Genomic DNA, 18084 nt, shown 5'->3' with positions numbered 1-18084 from the left:
GGTAGGCACAAAAAGTGACTTAGACTTAGACTCTTACCCACAAACTTCTGTGGCATAGAGCTCTTTCGCTTGGCTACATTATTAGCTAGCCTGTCTAGCACCAAGGCCCTCTCAGGTCCCGTCAGGCTTATGTCCTCCCTCTGCTCACCCAGGTTGCTTTCTTCTTTTACTACTGGAAAGCAAGGGAGAGAAATGGGTTTAGGCTTCAAGTCTAATCTGGTCAAAGGCTCAAATTTTTAGTATGTGAAGTATAAGGATTGCAAAAAAATTATTGTTTAGTTTTATGGTTTCCTTAGCAGTTTTACCAGTAAAGTATTTAATACTAACTGAAGCATTTCCAGAAAACCTACAGCTCTTTGAAAATTTACCTCTCATAATGTTGGTAATTTACATAGCAATTTAATTACTTAATATTATTTATGTAATATGACTTTTTTAAATTATTACAGTTATAGAATAAATGTAATTACAACTTTATAATTATAGCAATGCCACTTGGATCCTGCTGTAAAACCTGAAGTTGAATGTTTTCAATAGACAATAGTTCAAGTGAAGAGCGAACATCAGCTACTATGAATCAGCATTACTTTTTATTCAGGTGTATATTCTAGAGGAGAGTTAAGCCTTCGATGTTTTAAATACCTGATGCTCAATTCCAATAAGGTGATCACTAAATATAAAAAATGACACAAGTAATCATAATACTTAGTCTAATACATTTTTTAATTAGAATTCAAATTCAGACCATCCCTTCCAAAAAAATTAAAATGAAAAATTCACCATGTCTGTATAATCAACCGTATGAAAAAAACGTACTACCAAAGGTTTGTCCTTTTGTATTTAATTATAAGAATGGATAGACTCTTTTTTAATGAGAGATGTAAGACTGACACAAACACCAGATGCAATGAAAAGCCCTCGTGTATAAATATGGGGGAACACGTAGGATACGAAAAAGACACTGACTTACCTATCAATTACATTATCTGTTTGCACATAAATTACACTAAAAAGTACAGCATAATGCTGTCAACTGCAGGCACATGTTGTACATGAAGAAATCACCAGCCTAGAGTAGAACATGTCATCTGTATGAGATGGGAATGAGTTAATGCATGTAGGCACGTGTGAAAAAGACGCTCGGACAGACTAGCAGACAGATTGTTGCCCGAGTTGAACTAACCTGTATAGATGCTGTTCTGGAGCCCCATGCATTGTAGGTAGTTGTGACATCGTTCCTTGTGTTCCTCTAACGAGCTACGCTGTTTGTAGCTCCGCCCACAGTAAGCACACTTGTGGGGTTTTCCAACTAGGTGAAAAAAGTGCACAGATGCACATGTTTACAGACACATGCATTTATATGTTACATGTATGTACAGAGGTGTGTTCTAACCCCCTAGACTATCAACACATACAAATCCACCGATGTCAACGATTAGCAAATTAAGAAAAGACAAGAAATCTACTGAGAAAGGAGCACTGTTCTATCCACATGATCTGTACCGCAGGGGCCAATGATCAACTGACCACTGATTGGGTCCACAGTGGACCTAGGAGAGGTGGACCGTACAGAGGGCGGAGACTCACCGGAGTGTGTGCGCAGGTGACCTGTCAGGGCGTCTCGACGGCGGCAGGCGTAGTTGCACAGGTGACACTTGAAGGGCTTCTCTCCAGAGTGGAGCTTGATGTGGCGCAGCAGGTTGCCCTTCTGGGTGAAGGAGGCTCCACACTGGTTGCACTGGAAGGGCCGCTCCCCTGCAAAGGTGACACAGCAAAGAGCAGGTTACTCATCAATTCTACATTATCATATGTCATATATATATAATATATAATATAGCATAACCTAACATAATAGAATATATATTAGTATTAGCAGTTCACAAGATAATAAAACGATATTCTTTTAAGGGCATTTGTTGAATTTCAAAATCTGTGAATTAAAATATTTACATGTATATGTAATTGATGGAGGTCACAGCACCGCTACAGCTAAGGTTGATTGATTTTACTGGTAGGGAAACAAAAAAGGTCAACACTGACAAATGGTGTGCCAAAGACACAGTGCATCTATGTCACAAACAAATAGGGATATCTACTTGTTTTCATGGGATACTATTACCACTCAAATCTACTTGCACAACCCTAATTCGAGCCATAAATGGCCTGATAGAGGACCAGTGTCTGAAGAATGTATGTATGTTACGAAGCCTCCTGAGCTAAAGAATCCCCGTTGGTTGCACAATTATGCGCTGAATGTGGGGTCAGTGTCCTACACGGCTCCCGCGTGCGGCAACATCCTCCACGACGGAGCGGCTCGGCGCGAGACTCAATCAAACACGCCAGCGGGATCTCAGAGCGGAGCGGCAGTCTCCCAGGCTGCGCGCTCTCCCTGCCCCGCCGTGCCGCTTGGCTCAGTGATCGAACAAGAGCCTTTCAAACTGAGCCTGCCAGTTTCGTAATGCACCACTGCCTGGGTCAATTTGATCTGAAAATCTCATTTTTTCCTCTTCTTCGGCTCTAAAATAAGAGCGGCACATCACAATGCAAATGCAGACCTCATTTAAATAAAGCGGAGGATACACTTTGTGTTTGAGAGCCAGTCTTCCTGATCAGCGCCTCTGGAATAAACCAATATCCAGCCTCTCGGCGTGTTGTGGCATTCTGAGAGAGCGTTTTTAATACAGCTCTTTCTTCAAAAGGCCCCCTATAAAATAAGTCACCAGTGAAGCAGCAAAACTACAGAAAAAAAAGAAACTCATTAAAAAGGCATTTCAGGAGCACAGTCTCACCAACGAATATTTATATTTAAATAGGAAGCACTTCATTATATCTTTTATTATACGTTCTTTTTGCATTTACATTAGCTCCGTGTTCCTTTCTTCCACTTTGAGTTTCATTAGCTCCTGAACTGAGACAGCTAAGTGCCTTTTTGAAAAATGTTCTCCACCAATGGTTTGACTTCATTACAATGGAATATCAATTTTTAGAGAGAGAAACTCTTAAATGCTGCGATAATTGCTGTTTTATAGAGGTTTCATTATCCTAATTGTTGCTCATATATTGTTTTGGACTTTATTTTAAAATATTATCTTTTGGTCCTATGTGTTTATATTTTCGTGTGCTATGTATAGACCTATTTTTATCCAATTTCAACAAAAACTTGACAAAAATTGATGACTTGAAATTAGAGAGAACATTAGAGAGAAAAACACAGAGAGCACACAAATGTATTCTTGGATGACTGTCACTCAGACACTAAATGAATGTAAATACCCTATGCTTATAAAGTTATGACCACAGATGAGCAACAAATGCAACTTAACTACTGTCACTAGGGGGGGAAATGTTACATATGAAATGAAAAAAATGATCAGATGTTCCACAGCCATGCAATCAACTCACTCCCTTACAGCTTCTCACAGTCAGCCTTCCTGCCACATCAGTATCTTAACCACCGCCTCATGACATAGTGCTGCTGAGTAGTAGTCAAGGTGAGCAGAGTCACTGCCACTAGTTCTGCTGGGTCTGCAGCCCAGTGAGAGCAGTGCAGACCCCCTGCTGAGGGAGCCTCAGTGGAGCCTCTGCAGCTGCAGGCACAGGAGCACAGTGAAGGATGAAGACAAGGGAAATGGCAAATGGGCTTACCAGTGTGGCTGCGCTTGTGCACCATCAGCACATTGGGGCCAATGCAAACTATCCCACAGATATCGCACTTGAGCTTCCCGTTGGGGAGGCGGATGCCGCCGGCCGCCGGGTAGGACACCTTGCTGTCGGCCCCGGCGTGGGAGCCGTTCACTTTGGCGCCCGAGGCGTCCAGCACACGCAAGTCCTCCGCCCCTTCCTCCTCCTCCTCCTCCTCCTCCTCGCCATTCGCCTCACAGGCCATTCCATTCTCCTCGTCACTCCGAGCCTCAACTTTAATATTGCAGGCTGGAAAAAGAGAGCAGTGGGCCACTGTTTAGTACTACACCAGCATGCTCCACAGCGCCTTCTCCTCCTCACTCACACAGCAAGACTGTTGAGCATGTGTCCAGCATGGGAACATAACCAAAGGGGACATTAACTCCTAACATGTACACAAGCTTGTTCCTGCCACAAAAGGGTACTGAGTCTTTGTTCAAAATAAAAGCATACCTGTTTCTCATGTGTTTCTTAAAGCAAGATAAGGCTAGAACGTACAATTCACACTGAAGAATGTTCAAAGTGGCAACCTGAAAGAATTCTGAGTCTGTGTAAAAGCTTTCTCTGTGCCTCCTGCTCCACAACCAAAGAAAGCCGCGTGTCTCATGTATGTTGGTGTATGGTTACAACGCTCTAGTTCTGTGGGCTACATTCACACTCTTCCTCTGTGCATCACCAGCTTTCCATTTTAGTATAGTGACTAGTGTTATTTTATAAGCAAATGTCTGATAGTGTGACTAGATAGAACTCGTGATTAATGCAGCAATGGCCTTTTTTTGACTGATTTATATATAAGTCGTTTTCTGTAATGGAAACATCTTGGACTAAAAGATGACAAAGCTAATGCAAAAGGGCAAAGTTATTTTGAAATCATCATTTTTGGCTGAGCTTCTTTCTTTTTAGGTAACAACACCTACCGACTTCAGGGCAAAAGGTCACAATACATTCTGACAGGAAAGCAATGTATTTCAAATTTCTTCATTTAAAGGTTCATTCCAAACAGTAGACCAATTTGACATTTTCCTATTTCACTTTGCCTTACTAAGGGATAATGACATTCATCTCTCTCACACATCTCTCTTCTGTGAAACAAACGATAGCAAGATAAACAGGAAACAGAGACACAGGAAGCACTGTGAAACTGAGGACTTCTGCGGTGTACACCAGACCAACAAACCATGGTAAATACTCACACACACAAACATGCAGAGAGGTAGACAGACAAGACTTCATAAAAAAACACCAAGACAAAATGATACACAATCTGTCCCTAGCAGTGAAAGATAAGATGCTCTACCACTAGGACAACACTAAAGCAGGGGTCTTCAACCGGGGGTCCGCGACCCCCAGGGGGTCCGCGGAGGTACTGCAGGGCGTCCGCCAAATTATTTCATCTGAAGCATTTTACCCTCTTCCAAAAATTAAAAACGGCCAATAGGCTACATAAACATAAACAGATCGTAACAATTGCTTTCTATTCGTTTATAAAATAATACATAGGCTACCCATGAATCTTCACGCGATCATTTGATTACCATGGCAACATATGCACTTTTAGCTACATTTAGCTATCTGGTGCCAAAACACATTACCTGCCATAACCATACAATTTAAAAGTTTTGTAATTTCTCGGAACAAAAGCTCCACGTCATACAGCACTGATGGCGGTTCAGATGATCTACCTTCAGAGGATGCCAACATGCCTTAATACCCAAAAATGCAAATTGGAGAAAACACGTAAATATTCAAATAATTATCTGAAGTTTGGCTTCACCTACAAAGAGACCGATGGTGGCGAACTACCAGTGTGCGTGGTTTGCTCTTCCGTGCTAGCTTTAAACCCCTCTTATCAAGTTGCATTACGTGTCGCTCAGACCAAAACGCCATACATAATTGCGGAAAGTTTAATATCGCCAGCAGCTAGTAATATGTGAAAAACGATGTTTGGGAAGGAGGAGTACGTAAAAAAAACTAAAAGCATCCCTTTGCTTTTTTTCCCTTTCAATTGATGAATTGCCAGCTGATGTAAGGGCACAACTAGTCGCGAAACTCCCGAAAGCAGATTATTTTGCACTACAATTAGATGAATCCACAGACGTGTCAAACGACCCTCAGCTTTTAGCGTTTATGGACCAAAATGAGATGCAGCAGGAATTTATATTCTGTAAGCAGCTGCATGGACGTACAAAAAAGTTCAGAGATTTTCAAAGTGATCGACAATTTTTTCCGTGAACATGATATACCCTGGCCAAAATGTGTCGCGATGTGCACAGACGGTGCAAGAGCCATGTGTAACGCACTGAATGCTTCATAGGGAGAATCTTTTTTGCGAAAGACATGAGTGATGAATTGTCAAACGTCAGGCCTCTCACTAGGTATGAGATATTTCATCCATACTTAAGCTTCTCAAGCTACTAAATTCTTTGTCCCCCCCCCCCCCATTGAATACAGAGTAATGGCTAACTGTAAGAGAGAAAAAAAATTATAAAATTATAAACAGAATACATTGAAACGAGTTGTGTGTTAGAAATTATGTATCATTATGTTCAAACATGTGTAAAATATATGAATATCAGGCCTAAATTTGGGGCGGCGGGGGTGGGGGTCCCTGCTCAGTGTCTCTCTCAGCCAAGGGGTCCTTGGGCTGAAAAAGGTTGAAGACCCCTGCACTAAAGCATTGAAGGGTTCAAAGTGGATTATACAGTGGTGCATCTGAACAGTAAGAAATACAAATAACTTTGTAATTATCTATCTATCATCTGATGTGCTGAGTACTTGACAGAAATTGGAAGACGTGATGAAATATCTGTGTGCCCAAGATACCCTGAACTTCTTACGTAAAGCGTCTATAGTCTTTGTAGAGAGGGTGCATTTTTCATGGGCACTGCATCCACACAAAACGGTATGTGGTTTGCATGTCATGGTGGTAGCCTGATTTCCCCATGCCTAAGCCACCTCTGTTTGTTCAAGCTAAGAGGAAGAAGTGGAAATAATGAAATATAGGAATCTGGAGGAAAAGGGGAAGTTTTAGCAACATAGCCGGCCCAACCGAAAAATAAAGCCAAGAATTATGGAGAAGTGACAGAAAGGGAAGCACACACAGGGAATTGTGAGGCTGGGTAACTGAAACAGCCCTCTTTATGAGACTGTGTGAGCGTATGAGGCCACCTCCAGCCAGAAAAAAAAAATATATAAAAAATAAAAAATGAAACTGATAACACGTGTTCATAATTTGAACCTTCACTTGATCTTCTGTTCAAAACGTGTGGATTTCAAAGTTATGGAAAAACGAAACACCTCTAATACTTTTGTAGATGTGGTCACTGGAAAGTACCAGTGCAAATGTTCAATCCAGCATGACAGCATGATCATGTGTGTTACAGAGGTTCAGCTCATCCAGCCGTGATGGAGAACCCCAAACCGCAGTGCCGTGTCAACATGTAGCGTGTGAGGCCGTATGTGTGCTCCATCACGGAGAGGGAGTGAACAGTATAAACTCAGCCATCCATATAGTCATCCGCTATGAGGCCCTAACCACACACTCTATCACCCACAAGTACGAGGACACTGGCTGTATTTCACAGGCGCATCTCTGGGTGCCCTGGCGCATACAGCTAAAGCAATTATTAACATTTACAGAAAGAGTTTTTTCTCATGCATATACAACAAAACAACACCCACACACACACACACACACACACACACACATACATACTGAGAGGGAGAGAGAGAAAGCCCTCACACACACACACACACACATACTGATAGGGGGAGAGAGAAATCCCTCACACACATTTGCTAGCCCCTGTCTCTGTATATGTTGTGATAGTAAGGCCTTTGAGCTGTCCTGACCTGATTGAGACAGGGGGAACTGGATCTGCTGTGCTGCAGTCTCCCAGGGATATGGGGAAGTTATGACTAAAACGGGAATGAGAAGAAGGGCTTTTACTTTGCATAACGCTTGTCACACATCCTAATTTACCCGTTTTGGGAAGCTAGCGTCAAAACCCACAAGGAAGGACAAACAAAGAGCACAAGCCGATAGCCCTATCTGAACACCATGTGACTTCCAACGGGCACTGTGGATACAATGACCTGCCAACAATAAGTTCTTCGAGGCAAGAGGCACTTTGGTTAGGCCTATACAGAGGGTCAAAACACCAGGCTGCCAGAGGCCTAGCTGATGTGTGAACTTTGAAGTTAGCAGTCATAGTTTGGTGGGGAAGTTAAAAGGGTGGGAGGGTTCCTGTAAGAGCACTAGTGCTCTCGATGCCTGAAAATAGCCTGGTGAGATGAGATGTGAGGCCTCATATACAGTATATACACCAAGAAAGCGCCAAATTGTACATGCATTGGCGTAAAAGTGTGTTTGCGTGTGTGTGCGTGTGTGTATGAATGTGAAAGTGTGCGCGTGTGCGTGCATGAGCGTGTGCATGCATGCACTCGTGCATTTGTCTACATGCTGATAAGGAGCACCTAAAAGGACCCAGCATCCTTTTTTTTTTCATTTTCAGGAACCTCAAGTCAAGTGCTGCTATCTGAAATAGTTTCATAGAAAAGTAGCAGTACTCTTAAATAGTAGTAAGTCTGTCACAGGTCACCAAATGAGGGACCCAAAGAGATCCGACGAGATTCGAATCACTAAGTCAGATGAGTAGGGGGTCTGGTCTAATAGGGGAAATGGGCAGATGTGCACTTTGACTGTTGCACTGAGGAGCTGCATGCAGCACATGCGTCATGCCGCCCCTGAGAAAGATCAAGCGCTCTTTTTTAGCTTTGAGGTCTGACACTCCTCAGGCAGCACGCCTCCATGTCCCATTTACAGATTCCTGTTAGCGCCTTGTGTTCGAGGGCCACGTAGCGTGATCCTGAAAGATAAACTCTCCCTTAGAGCTGCTGGGTGTTTTTTTTGGGGGGGGGGGGGGGGGGGGGGGTTATCAGAAAAGAGTGTTGTAGAGATACAACAGTCACATCTTCCAAAAGTGACTGATCAGATCAACAAGGGAAGGCTGTTAGCACACACACAAATCCACACACACACATCCTAGCATGTGAACACACACACACACACACAGACACACACACACACACACATCCTAGCATGTGCACACATACACACACACAGTGCTTACTACTGGAATTAGTGCAATTTGGAAAACCTGCTTTTACTATGCTGTCTCAGTCATTCCATGAAAAAATAAAAATCATGATTATATTTTTAAATGAATGATAGGTCATGCAATACCCACATTTCCCCCTTTCGTTAGAAGTATCTCTGTCCTATACCCAAATCATGTTCCCGCTGGTATTACCCTACTTTATAATAATAAAGATATAGATTAACAAGATATGCTGTGGGAAAACTGATGTAATTCGAATAGATTAATAGAGTGGAATAGTGTGAGTCATATTGATACCTATGAAACAAGTAATGCTCATTTTGAAAATGACTGTAACATTCATGTAACATTTGGAAGAGTGTGATAGCTGACTTAGTAAATGGGACCTGTGCTCTTTAGAATGATAGAATGTTTATGTTTATTGTGACAGTTAGAACAGAAGTTGGTAAGACACCGGATGCCAAATATAATGGCAAAGGCCCTTATGTGAGACTCCTGTACAGTTTGTTTGAAGGTGTCTGTAAAAAGCACAGCAGTTGAAGTGAAAGCATGGGCATAAGTGCAGGTGCACTGTGTGTGTGTGTGTGTGTGTGTGTGTGTGTGTGTGTGTGTGTGTGCGTGCGTGCGTGCGTGCGTGCGTGCGTGCGTGCGTGCGTGTGTGTGTGCGTGTGTGTGTGTAGTGATGCCTGACTGTGTTCCTGAGCACATTATCTCCCTGGGTGTTGAAACTATCTGAGCTCTGGCAAGTTCTTCTTAGGAAACTCTTGCACATCCTATTTCAGTTTCCTCTGACATTTTGTTTTATTTTTTTAAGCTTTTTATCTTTTCAATCAAGTAAACCTCCCGGACTAACGTGGTATATGCTGAGTGTGTAGATACTCATTCATACTGATACAGGCCTAGTGCATACTCAAGACAGGTCTGTTATCTTACATCCTGTCAGTAGCCATAGTCTGCTCAGTGATCACCACAGGATGGATTCAGAAGGACATTTAGAGTTGTTGTTGTTGTTGTTGTTCACCTAGGACACGGTTAGTTAGGTAATCATTTGAGGGTGGGTTGGCCTTTTTACTGGTAAGACAAAAACGTATTTGGTAGCCGATGGTAAACCAATCCCAATTCTGTGGGCTAATATGTTTAAAGGAATGCAAGTTACATCTAAAGAAATGCTTGTACAACAACACAACATGACAACAATTAGCCATCCATTGTGCCGATTAAATGATTTCTGTGTGAAATATGAATTGACTGGAGAGACATCTGCACTACACTACTAAACACATCCTATTCGGGTGAAATTCAGAAACTCAAGAGAGGAGAATGTTCAGTGATGTATATAGTCCTTAAGTGTATTTTTACTTCCAAAGACTAGAAATGTTCTTGTTTAAGAGAACTTGTATATTGGCACATACATGGTCTGCATTAGTTTATCTGCAAGATACACACATGTCATCCAGATGGGATTACTAATTGATTTAATTAAGGCATTACAGAATAGTCAGAAGCCATAGTGCTGCTATGGGGCTGTACATCAACTAACATGACCAAACGTACCCAAGCTTTTGTCAGTCCTGTTGTTCTGCTGGAGGCTAGAGGTGGCGGACAGGTCCTCAGGAACAGGCATAGCCTCATCCATCTCCTCCGAGGCTTCATTGGCAAGGGGACTGTCCCTGCCTGAGAATGGACAGACTGACATCACTCACTTGATCAGAATACAATTTCTCATAGTTTCACAGGATTAAAAGACCCCCCCCCACACACACACACACACATACACCCACAAATACGAAAACAAGAAATTGCTTGCACAGAACTACAGGCCTTTTCCATGTAGCGCATATTCTATATTCCAAGGAAAACAAACAGAAGTGCTTATTGCACAACACCATGTGGACCTTCCTTTCCATGACTGCACAGTTTCGGTCTAGATACTATAGGCTTCAGCTGCGAGTTCACCCCTTTATTGCTTTTGTGTTTTAAAACAGTAGACATTGATCATCCTATTTTAGTTATTGCAATATTTGAAATACAAAACCAAATGTAAAAGGAAAACTCTTCTTGTTTAAACTCTAAATCTACTTTGTCAGGGATTTCCCTGGGAAACCTCTGGGCCAGATAAAATGCCATTAAAAGTGAAAGATTTATTCCACCAATATCTATCCACATGCTGTTACACATATTACTGCCTTTGTCCCCTCAGTGTACTAGTGTATCTATCCAACCTTTCTGTGTCTGAAAACCACAATCCAGTGGTCTGACCTACTAGACCCTCTGGGGGTTTACTGTGTCATACAGCCATGTGACAAACCTCACCTGGTATCTGGGACATTTCCTGGGCCTCTTCGGTCTCCATTCTCTGCAAGTACTCTAAAGTTAGAGAAAGCAAGGGACAGCAAGGGGACCAAGTGACAGACAGAGCCAAAACAGTGAGAGTGGGAGCGAGAGAGAGAAAGAGAGAAAGAGATAAATGTATCAGTTCAATCAACACCTGGCTGAAAGTGGAACCATCTAAAGCAGGTATAAACAGATTAAAGGTGCTGGCCTTTCCATGTACAAACCCCATCACTGACAGCGAGCCTCCCAGTACCCTGGCAGACGTGATGGTTCTGCACATTACATTACAATGAATTACAGACATTTTCATTACCGCCCCGACAGCCCGAGTGGGGTTGCCGGAGAGAGTGGAGTAGGGGCAGAGCTGTGTGCTCTTGGGTGGCGGGGGGGGGGGGGGGGGGGGTGGGTGGATTTGCGGGGGCTTGGCGGGAGCTATAGCTATCCGACCACATTTGTTATTTATTGTTAATTTCCCACCACATAATCATCCAAAAATGCAAACTGACTGTCGCAAAATTAAGCAGAAAATGAGATGGCCTCAGGTCACTGAGGATGCGGGGCTTTGGAGCAGCCAGCTGATCGGCGCTCGTGTTCACTCTAATTTACTGAGCATGCATGGGTGAGCCGGGCCCAGCCGGCCCTCCGAACACCCGCACAAGCCTGTGACAGGAACAAAGAGCGAGCGAGACGGAGAGAGATGGACAGAGAACGAGTGAAGAGAGAGAAGGGGGAGAATGTGTGTGTGTGTGTGTGTGCAAGTGTGTGTGTGTGTGTGTGTGAGAGAGAGAGTGAAATGGAGGAGGCCAAGTGATAGAGAGATAGGAAAGAGGAAGAAGCAGAAAACAGCGAGCAGCAGAGAGGGATAGATTGGGGAAGTGACAGAGACGGAGCGAGAAAAAAAATGGAGACACGAAGAGGGACAACAAGGCAAAAAGAGAGGGAGAGATTGAGGAAAGCAAAACAGAAAGATGTGCTGCGGGAAAAAGAGAAGGAAACCAAGGCGACGGGGAAGAGGTCAGCGAGAGAGAAAGAAAAAGAGACACAAAAAAAGTGGTCGGCCGAAGAGGGCAGATAGTTTGCGTGTTCTTTCTTTTTTTTCTTCTTCACACAAGAGGCAATATTCTGAGGAGCCCTTCATTGGGCCAGGCCTGCATATCTGAGGAGTCACCAGTGTGCGTGGCCCCATCAATAATGCAGGGGCCCCCGAAGCCCGCGGCAGATGGGCACAACAGCCTCGGCCCCCTTGCCACCGCCACTCCAAGACGTCCCCACCAGTGGCACTCACCCAGTGGCCAGGCAGCCCACGCAGAGGAGAGCAGGGCTCCCTAAAATAGTGAGGCGGGTGGGCCCTGGGGAGGTGGCCGGCCTTTCCTGCTCGCTTTGACAGATGGCTCCACACACTTGGAACAAATAGTGGGAAGCGGGCGGCCCCTCCGTCTGTCACCACGCACAGTGTCCGGGGCGACCGCGAGGAGCTGATACACGCCAGAGCCGCGCAGGAGGAGAAGAAGGAGGAGGAAAAGGATGGGGAGTGTGCGTGTGCGTTTGTGTGTGTGTGTGTGTGTGTGTGTGTGTGTGTGTGTGTGTGTGTGTGTGTGGGTGTGTGTGGGTGTGTGTGTGTGTGTGTGCGATGGGCGCGGGTGTGATAGGGTGGGGGAGCATGAGGATAGCGGGCTAAGCACCAGGGCTCTCCAGCAGCTGGAGCCGTGGAAGGTGGCTGGCGGCGGAAGGGTGTGTGGGGAGAGGAGCACCAGAGTCTCTGGTGCAGCTCCGTTTCTGGGCAGCTGCTGTGATGGGAAATTGTGATGGCGGGGACTGGAAGCGAGCTAGCAGTATCCCACATAAAACCACAGGCATATGTGTTTAATACCCGGGTGGGTAGATGACAGTATGGGTATGACTGTCTGTATCAAAGAGATGCAGTTTTTCATCTGAATATGCTACATTTCTAGAATCAGACAGACAGAATCGATTCACTTACGAATAAGGATTCTTGACTCAATCGTCACACTGAATCGTCACACTGACTAAAAATCAATTCACTATTCTTTTTTTAAAATAAAAGCTTACTAATGGAATGACATCTAGTGATGTATAGACGCTTTTCAGCCTCATTACTTTTTATGTTTAGTCTGTGGAATGCTCTATAAGAGCTTAAAAGGTTTGTGAGATGACGTCTTTCTAGTATAGGATGCGTAAGTTGTTGGCCTAAATGCATAGTCATACGTTCTAAATGCAAATTTACAGTATACTTCAAAATACTGCAACACATTCTGATTCAGCTCCGAAATATTATTGCAATATCAAATCGTGGGTTACTGTCAGTTTAACCCCAATTAACCCAAGAGTTTTATGATTGATAAGCCTTAACAGTAAATCTCACACTACCTTCAGCTACAGAGAGGGTAAGGAGAGGCTCAACAGCAATGTCAGTGTCAGCAAGTTAGTGTTGAATTTAGTCAAACTGTGAATTCTTCCTCTGATCCTGCACATTTTAATGGTGAAGTGGAGAACTAATTAGAACTATTAGCAATAAATTGAGTTATTCAAAATGTCATATATTATATCATATTTTAACTTCATATGCAAAATAGTAAAAAAAGTATTTGCACACAATAACTCTATCCCACCAATTGTCAGAAAAACTATGTGCAGTCTTTCAGGAAGGTTTAAGTTTGACATATGAACGTGGTGAAATTGTAGCTTTTATTTGACTAGTAATTCAGTGAAAATATTCTGAAAAAATGTATTTAGTCCATTTCCATGTTTCTGCACATTTCTTCTGATTCCATCAGTAGATACAGCCGCCTGTTCTCTCGCTATCTGCTTCACAGGAGACCATGAAGAAGCAGGAAGTACAAAGTTGTGAAGTTGTGCATGTTCAGTAAGAGGCAGGAAAAGGCTTGTGGGTAGAACACTCGAGCGCGCTCAGTCCCACCTACGGGGTGTGTGTGCTCGTGTGTGTGTGTGGTGTGTGTGTGGGGGGGGGGGGGGGGGGGGGGAGGGTTGCAAAGCTTGGTGTGAAAACAGAAAACATGAAACGGAGAAAAGGGTGGAGACTAGACACCATGAAACCGTTAAACAGACTCCATGCCACAGTCTGGGGTCATAAAAGACTAAAGAAACTACACTCGCTTTTCTGCTTCTCTTCAAGAATTAGAATAGTGGAGGTGTTCCAGTGATGGAGAGGGCAGCAGAATACAAACTGAAAGGTTGTTTTGTTTTTTTGTATTTTAACATAAGCTCTTCCGTCTCAGGGTCAACTGAAATTCAGGCATAGCAAGTTAAGTTCATCCCCAAATAGGCCCTTGCTGCAGGGGTGGAATTTTCTGTTCCTGATTTTAGCTGTGCATTCACTCTGGGACAATCGCTTCCGTTTGCATAATGAATATAAGTGTGAAAAACACTACAAGAAAATCCACTAGAATACAAACGTTCGTACTGTGTCCATAGTGTGCAGGCAAGTTATCAGAACAGCTTCAAGGCTTTGACACAGAACTGTAGCGAACAAAAAAAGTCCTGCCTGACAAAATCTACACTGCATTTATCCCCTCTGCATATCATAACATTATGTATTTCCTAAGAACCATCTATAAAAATAAAATGTTTTGGAAAGTATCAGAGATGTATGTTTTATCTTTAAAAAATGCAATTCATTTAATTGAATAATACAGTTACAGTCATTGGATTAGTAAAAGCAAAAGGATTTGCATTTAGATCAAAGTAAATTTGTATATATTCATTGTTATTTTGTTATTTACTAAATTAAAGTATTGTGTTTATTAGACAGTGCTTCAGTAGTCTTCACCATGCAATCTAAAAATGAAAGAAGTCAGGTGTGTACCTTTTATACCAAATGTATAAACTATGAGTTTCTTACAACCATTCTGCAATTATAACACTACAACTGACTAGTCTTTGTTTCATATAAAATATTTGCAATTACACATGAATTGTATGGCTCCTTGTAAGAGTGGATGAGTCTTGCCGTGATGATTATGGGCTAGTAGTGCTGGTGGATGAATTGATTGTCATCAGTAAGACCTGATCTGCAAGAACTGACTGAAAAAGAAGAATCCCTTCAGAGAAGCCCACTTAGCCTAATTTATATCTGACACACTTCACTACACTGGCATTCAGTAGAGTAATTTTAATAACTTTATCTCTCTCACTCACTCACTCATCCTCCACTTTTCCTTCTTTCTTTGAGCTCACTCATCCACTTTTCTTTTTCAAATTTGAAATGAGTAGACTTTATCTTTTATTTAGGGTGGCTATTAAAATACTTATATTTATTAAAATATATCTATTTATTTTGGAATTCAATTGAATATTGATTTAAAGTATATTGAATGCAATTAATGAGATTCATGGTTTTTTTGGGTTGAATGGAAATATCAATGACAAACCCATAGCGTGTTCCAGGAAGGGCACTTTCAGAGTGTAACTTCAGTTTTGTAAAAATAAACTCTGAGTGGGTAAACTGTTTCAATGCCTGTTTTTTTTACCGCCTTAATGTGTGGTGGGAAAACATTCAGGAGGAAGTTCAACGTTTTTACATTAAAAACATTCTTTAAAAGAAACTATTTTAACTGTTAGACCTCTTAAAACCTCTTCTGTCGATGGCAGGCAGATGAGAGGTTCGCTCACGATGCCGGTGAACCAACACGGACCACGCGGACACTTCTAATCTAGGTGTTTCTGTCTGAAGTCAGCAGAAGGCGGCTATATGTACATATAATTGCTATCACGATTTCGCGAGTGATTAGCTTTAGTGTGTATGCTACATGTCCTGCCCACAATCAATCGACACAACCACACACATGCATAATCGGTTCAACAGTACCTGATCGAGGTATAGAGGAGCTTAGAATGTAAGTTCAGAGCAGACACCTCTGAGGAAAACAGATGAAAGTGAAATAATTTGCACGAGACCATAGTAAGCACTATACTGTTAGGCTACTCTTTAGAGCGTAAAAAGAGCTATTTCTAAATGTACTCTTGTTTGAGACCTATTTAACATTAAGGTTGTTGTCTGTACTACATCTGCTCATTTCACCGAGTTCATGAAAAATGACAACGTTAAAACTGTTTTGAATCTCCAAATAAAATCACAAAAGTAATTTATACTCGTAACTTTTGACTGTAAAATGACCATTTCAAGTTTTATTTGTTTGTCTAGCAAACTTTGATCATCGATAATTACAGAACTTTCTACCGTAAAACTTCGCAATTATCAGTGCGAAGGCAGGATGCGCACCCTGTGTAGCAACAGGTGTCATTTAGGAGAAGCGGTAGATTATCATTTTTCTAACTTACTATATTCAACAATTTTAAAGTATCGAAACTTCATTTGTTTAATCGCTGATGAACTTCTATATACCGATGATTCGGCGTCTTGAAGTTTATCTAAACTATCCGATATTCCAACCCTATCCTTTTGGATACCGGGAGAATCCTGACACTTTAAAATTTATAAAAAACGTTTTGGAAATGAGGCAGTACATCATAAATTAGTTCTTAACAAAAGTTAAACTGTGTTTGAATAGTTGTTCAGATGCTCTCCGTTAACATCTTTTCCATTCCGCGCCTCTTAAGCTGTCTAATGCCGCTCGCCCCAGTGGATTTAAGTGGCGCTCTCGCACCTGCTTTAGACTGTAGGACAATATTTTCCTCGCCTCCTTTTTTGTTCACTTCACTAAAACTTGTAAGCTCTTCACTTGAAATGATTGGTCACCAGAGTTACTTTGACATTTTGTAGTTGAAAACATCGTGAAAATTACTCTACCTGCAATTCCTTGACTTTGCAATATGAAGCTCTTCCAACTCTCCCCCGCTCCATGTGCAGAAGTTCGTAGCGCCGCAGCAGCACTATGGAACTCTGCCCTCGGTCCCTCCCCTCTCCACTGCACTTCCTCGTTCCAGCCTAACATTGCTATGTCTCTGTGCTCAAACGGAGCATTTTGCAAGCTTTTATTCCAGAGGCCGATTCTGCTCAGGGAGTCGAGGCAGCAGCCCTTGGCACATTGCTTTGTATCGTGCCAATAAAAGCTGACACCCAGTAGACCATCACTGGCAGCCATGCATGAGATAGGATGAGGCGAGCGAGGAGAGTGGACCGTTCATGTCTTATTTATTTATTTATTTATTTCTCAGGGAGGGACAGGGAGAGGCACATGCACAGAGACAGGTCCCCCCCGGTCACCTATTTTGACAGTTAGTAACTGATAGCATCAACATGTCAGGAGGAGAAACCCAAACTTTCCCCTGAAACCATACACAATCCCGGATTGATCCACAAACCATGGCCATTACATTATTTATCTAAAATGTCTTTATTACCCAAGTAATAAGGACCAGAGGAAACTAGGATACCTGTCATAATTATCTTTTTGTTGTACTGGGAATTTTGATAACTAAAGTGTCAGGTGTAAAGGGAGATTATGGTACTTAGTGAAGGTTTGGGTACAATTTCTGAGCATCAATGAATCTCTATGTGTACCTAACGACTAGTAATATAGCCCTGAACAGCATATTGTCATGCCTTTTATGTAGTCTCTGCCCATACACATACATCAAAAGAAAAGTAAGCATTGCTGGTGACCGGGGAACGGAATACACGAGACACTCAAAATGTATAAAGCCATCGATCAAGCCATTTGTCCTGTGAATAATATGAAGTGTGTAGAGGTCCACAAGTGGGATAATTATTCAGCCTCAACTATAAGGCATAGTAATGATGTCTAATCTTTGAGTATTTCCAAAGCATATAGTATCCTGTATATCCTGTGTATAGTATCCTGTGGATAATATGAAGAATATATAGTAATGATCTATTCTCAAAGCTTTTTTATTTCAACTGCCTTCTGTTATAGCATAAGTCAGAATAAAAATTAAGTGTTCTGTTAGTCAACAAAAAGACCTTAACTGAAGCTTCTGCATAAGAAAT

The 18084-nt window shown here is 42.3% G+C and overlaps 1 protein-coding gene across 9 annotated transcripts in view; it reads right to left on the bottom strand.

Moving 5' to 3' along the window:
* Nucleotides 1-17239, bottom strand: part of ikzf1 (IKAROS family zinc finger 1 (Ikaros)) — a 19344-nt gene extending 2105 nt beyond the window's left edge. Inside the window, exons 1-7 of one of the 9 annotated variants that reach the window (XM_031578890.1) lie at nt 16924-17239; nt 11115-11168; nt 10356-10490; nt 3646-3930; nt 1588-1755; nt 1184-1309; nt 38-172 (exon numbers count right to left, since the gene is read on the bottom strand). In XM_031578890.1, coding sequence (XP_031434750.1) covers nt 38-172; nt 1184-1309; nt 1588-1755; nt 3646-3930; nt 10356-10490; nt 11115-11168; nt 16924-17218 — 1198 coding nt within the window. In that variant the 5' untranslated portion in view covers nt 17219-17239. The remainder of the gene's footprint in view (nt 1-37; nt 173-1183; nt 1310-1587; nt 1756-3645; nt 3931-10355; nt 10491-11114; nt 11169-16923) is intronic. The other 8 variants (XM_031578891.1, XM_012838396.2, XM_031578892.1 and 5 more) reach the window with 8 other exon arrangements.
* Between the last annotated feature and the right edge of the window lie 845 nt (nt 17240-18084).

This window comes from Clupea harengus, chromosome 13, assembly GCF_900700415.2.
Source record: "Clupea harengus chromosome 13, Ch_v2.0.2, whole genome shotgun sequence".
Lineage (NCBI taxonomy): Eukaryota > Metazoa > Chordata > Actinopteri > Clupeiformes > Clupeidae > Clupea > Clupea harengus.
Note: the sequence above shows the minus strand (reverse complement) of the source record. Positions and strands in the feature narration are given on the sequence as shown.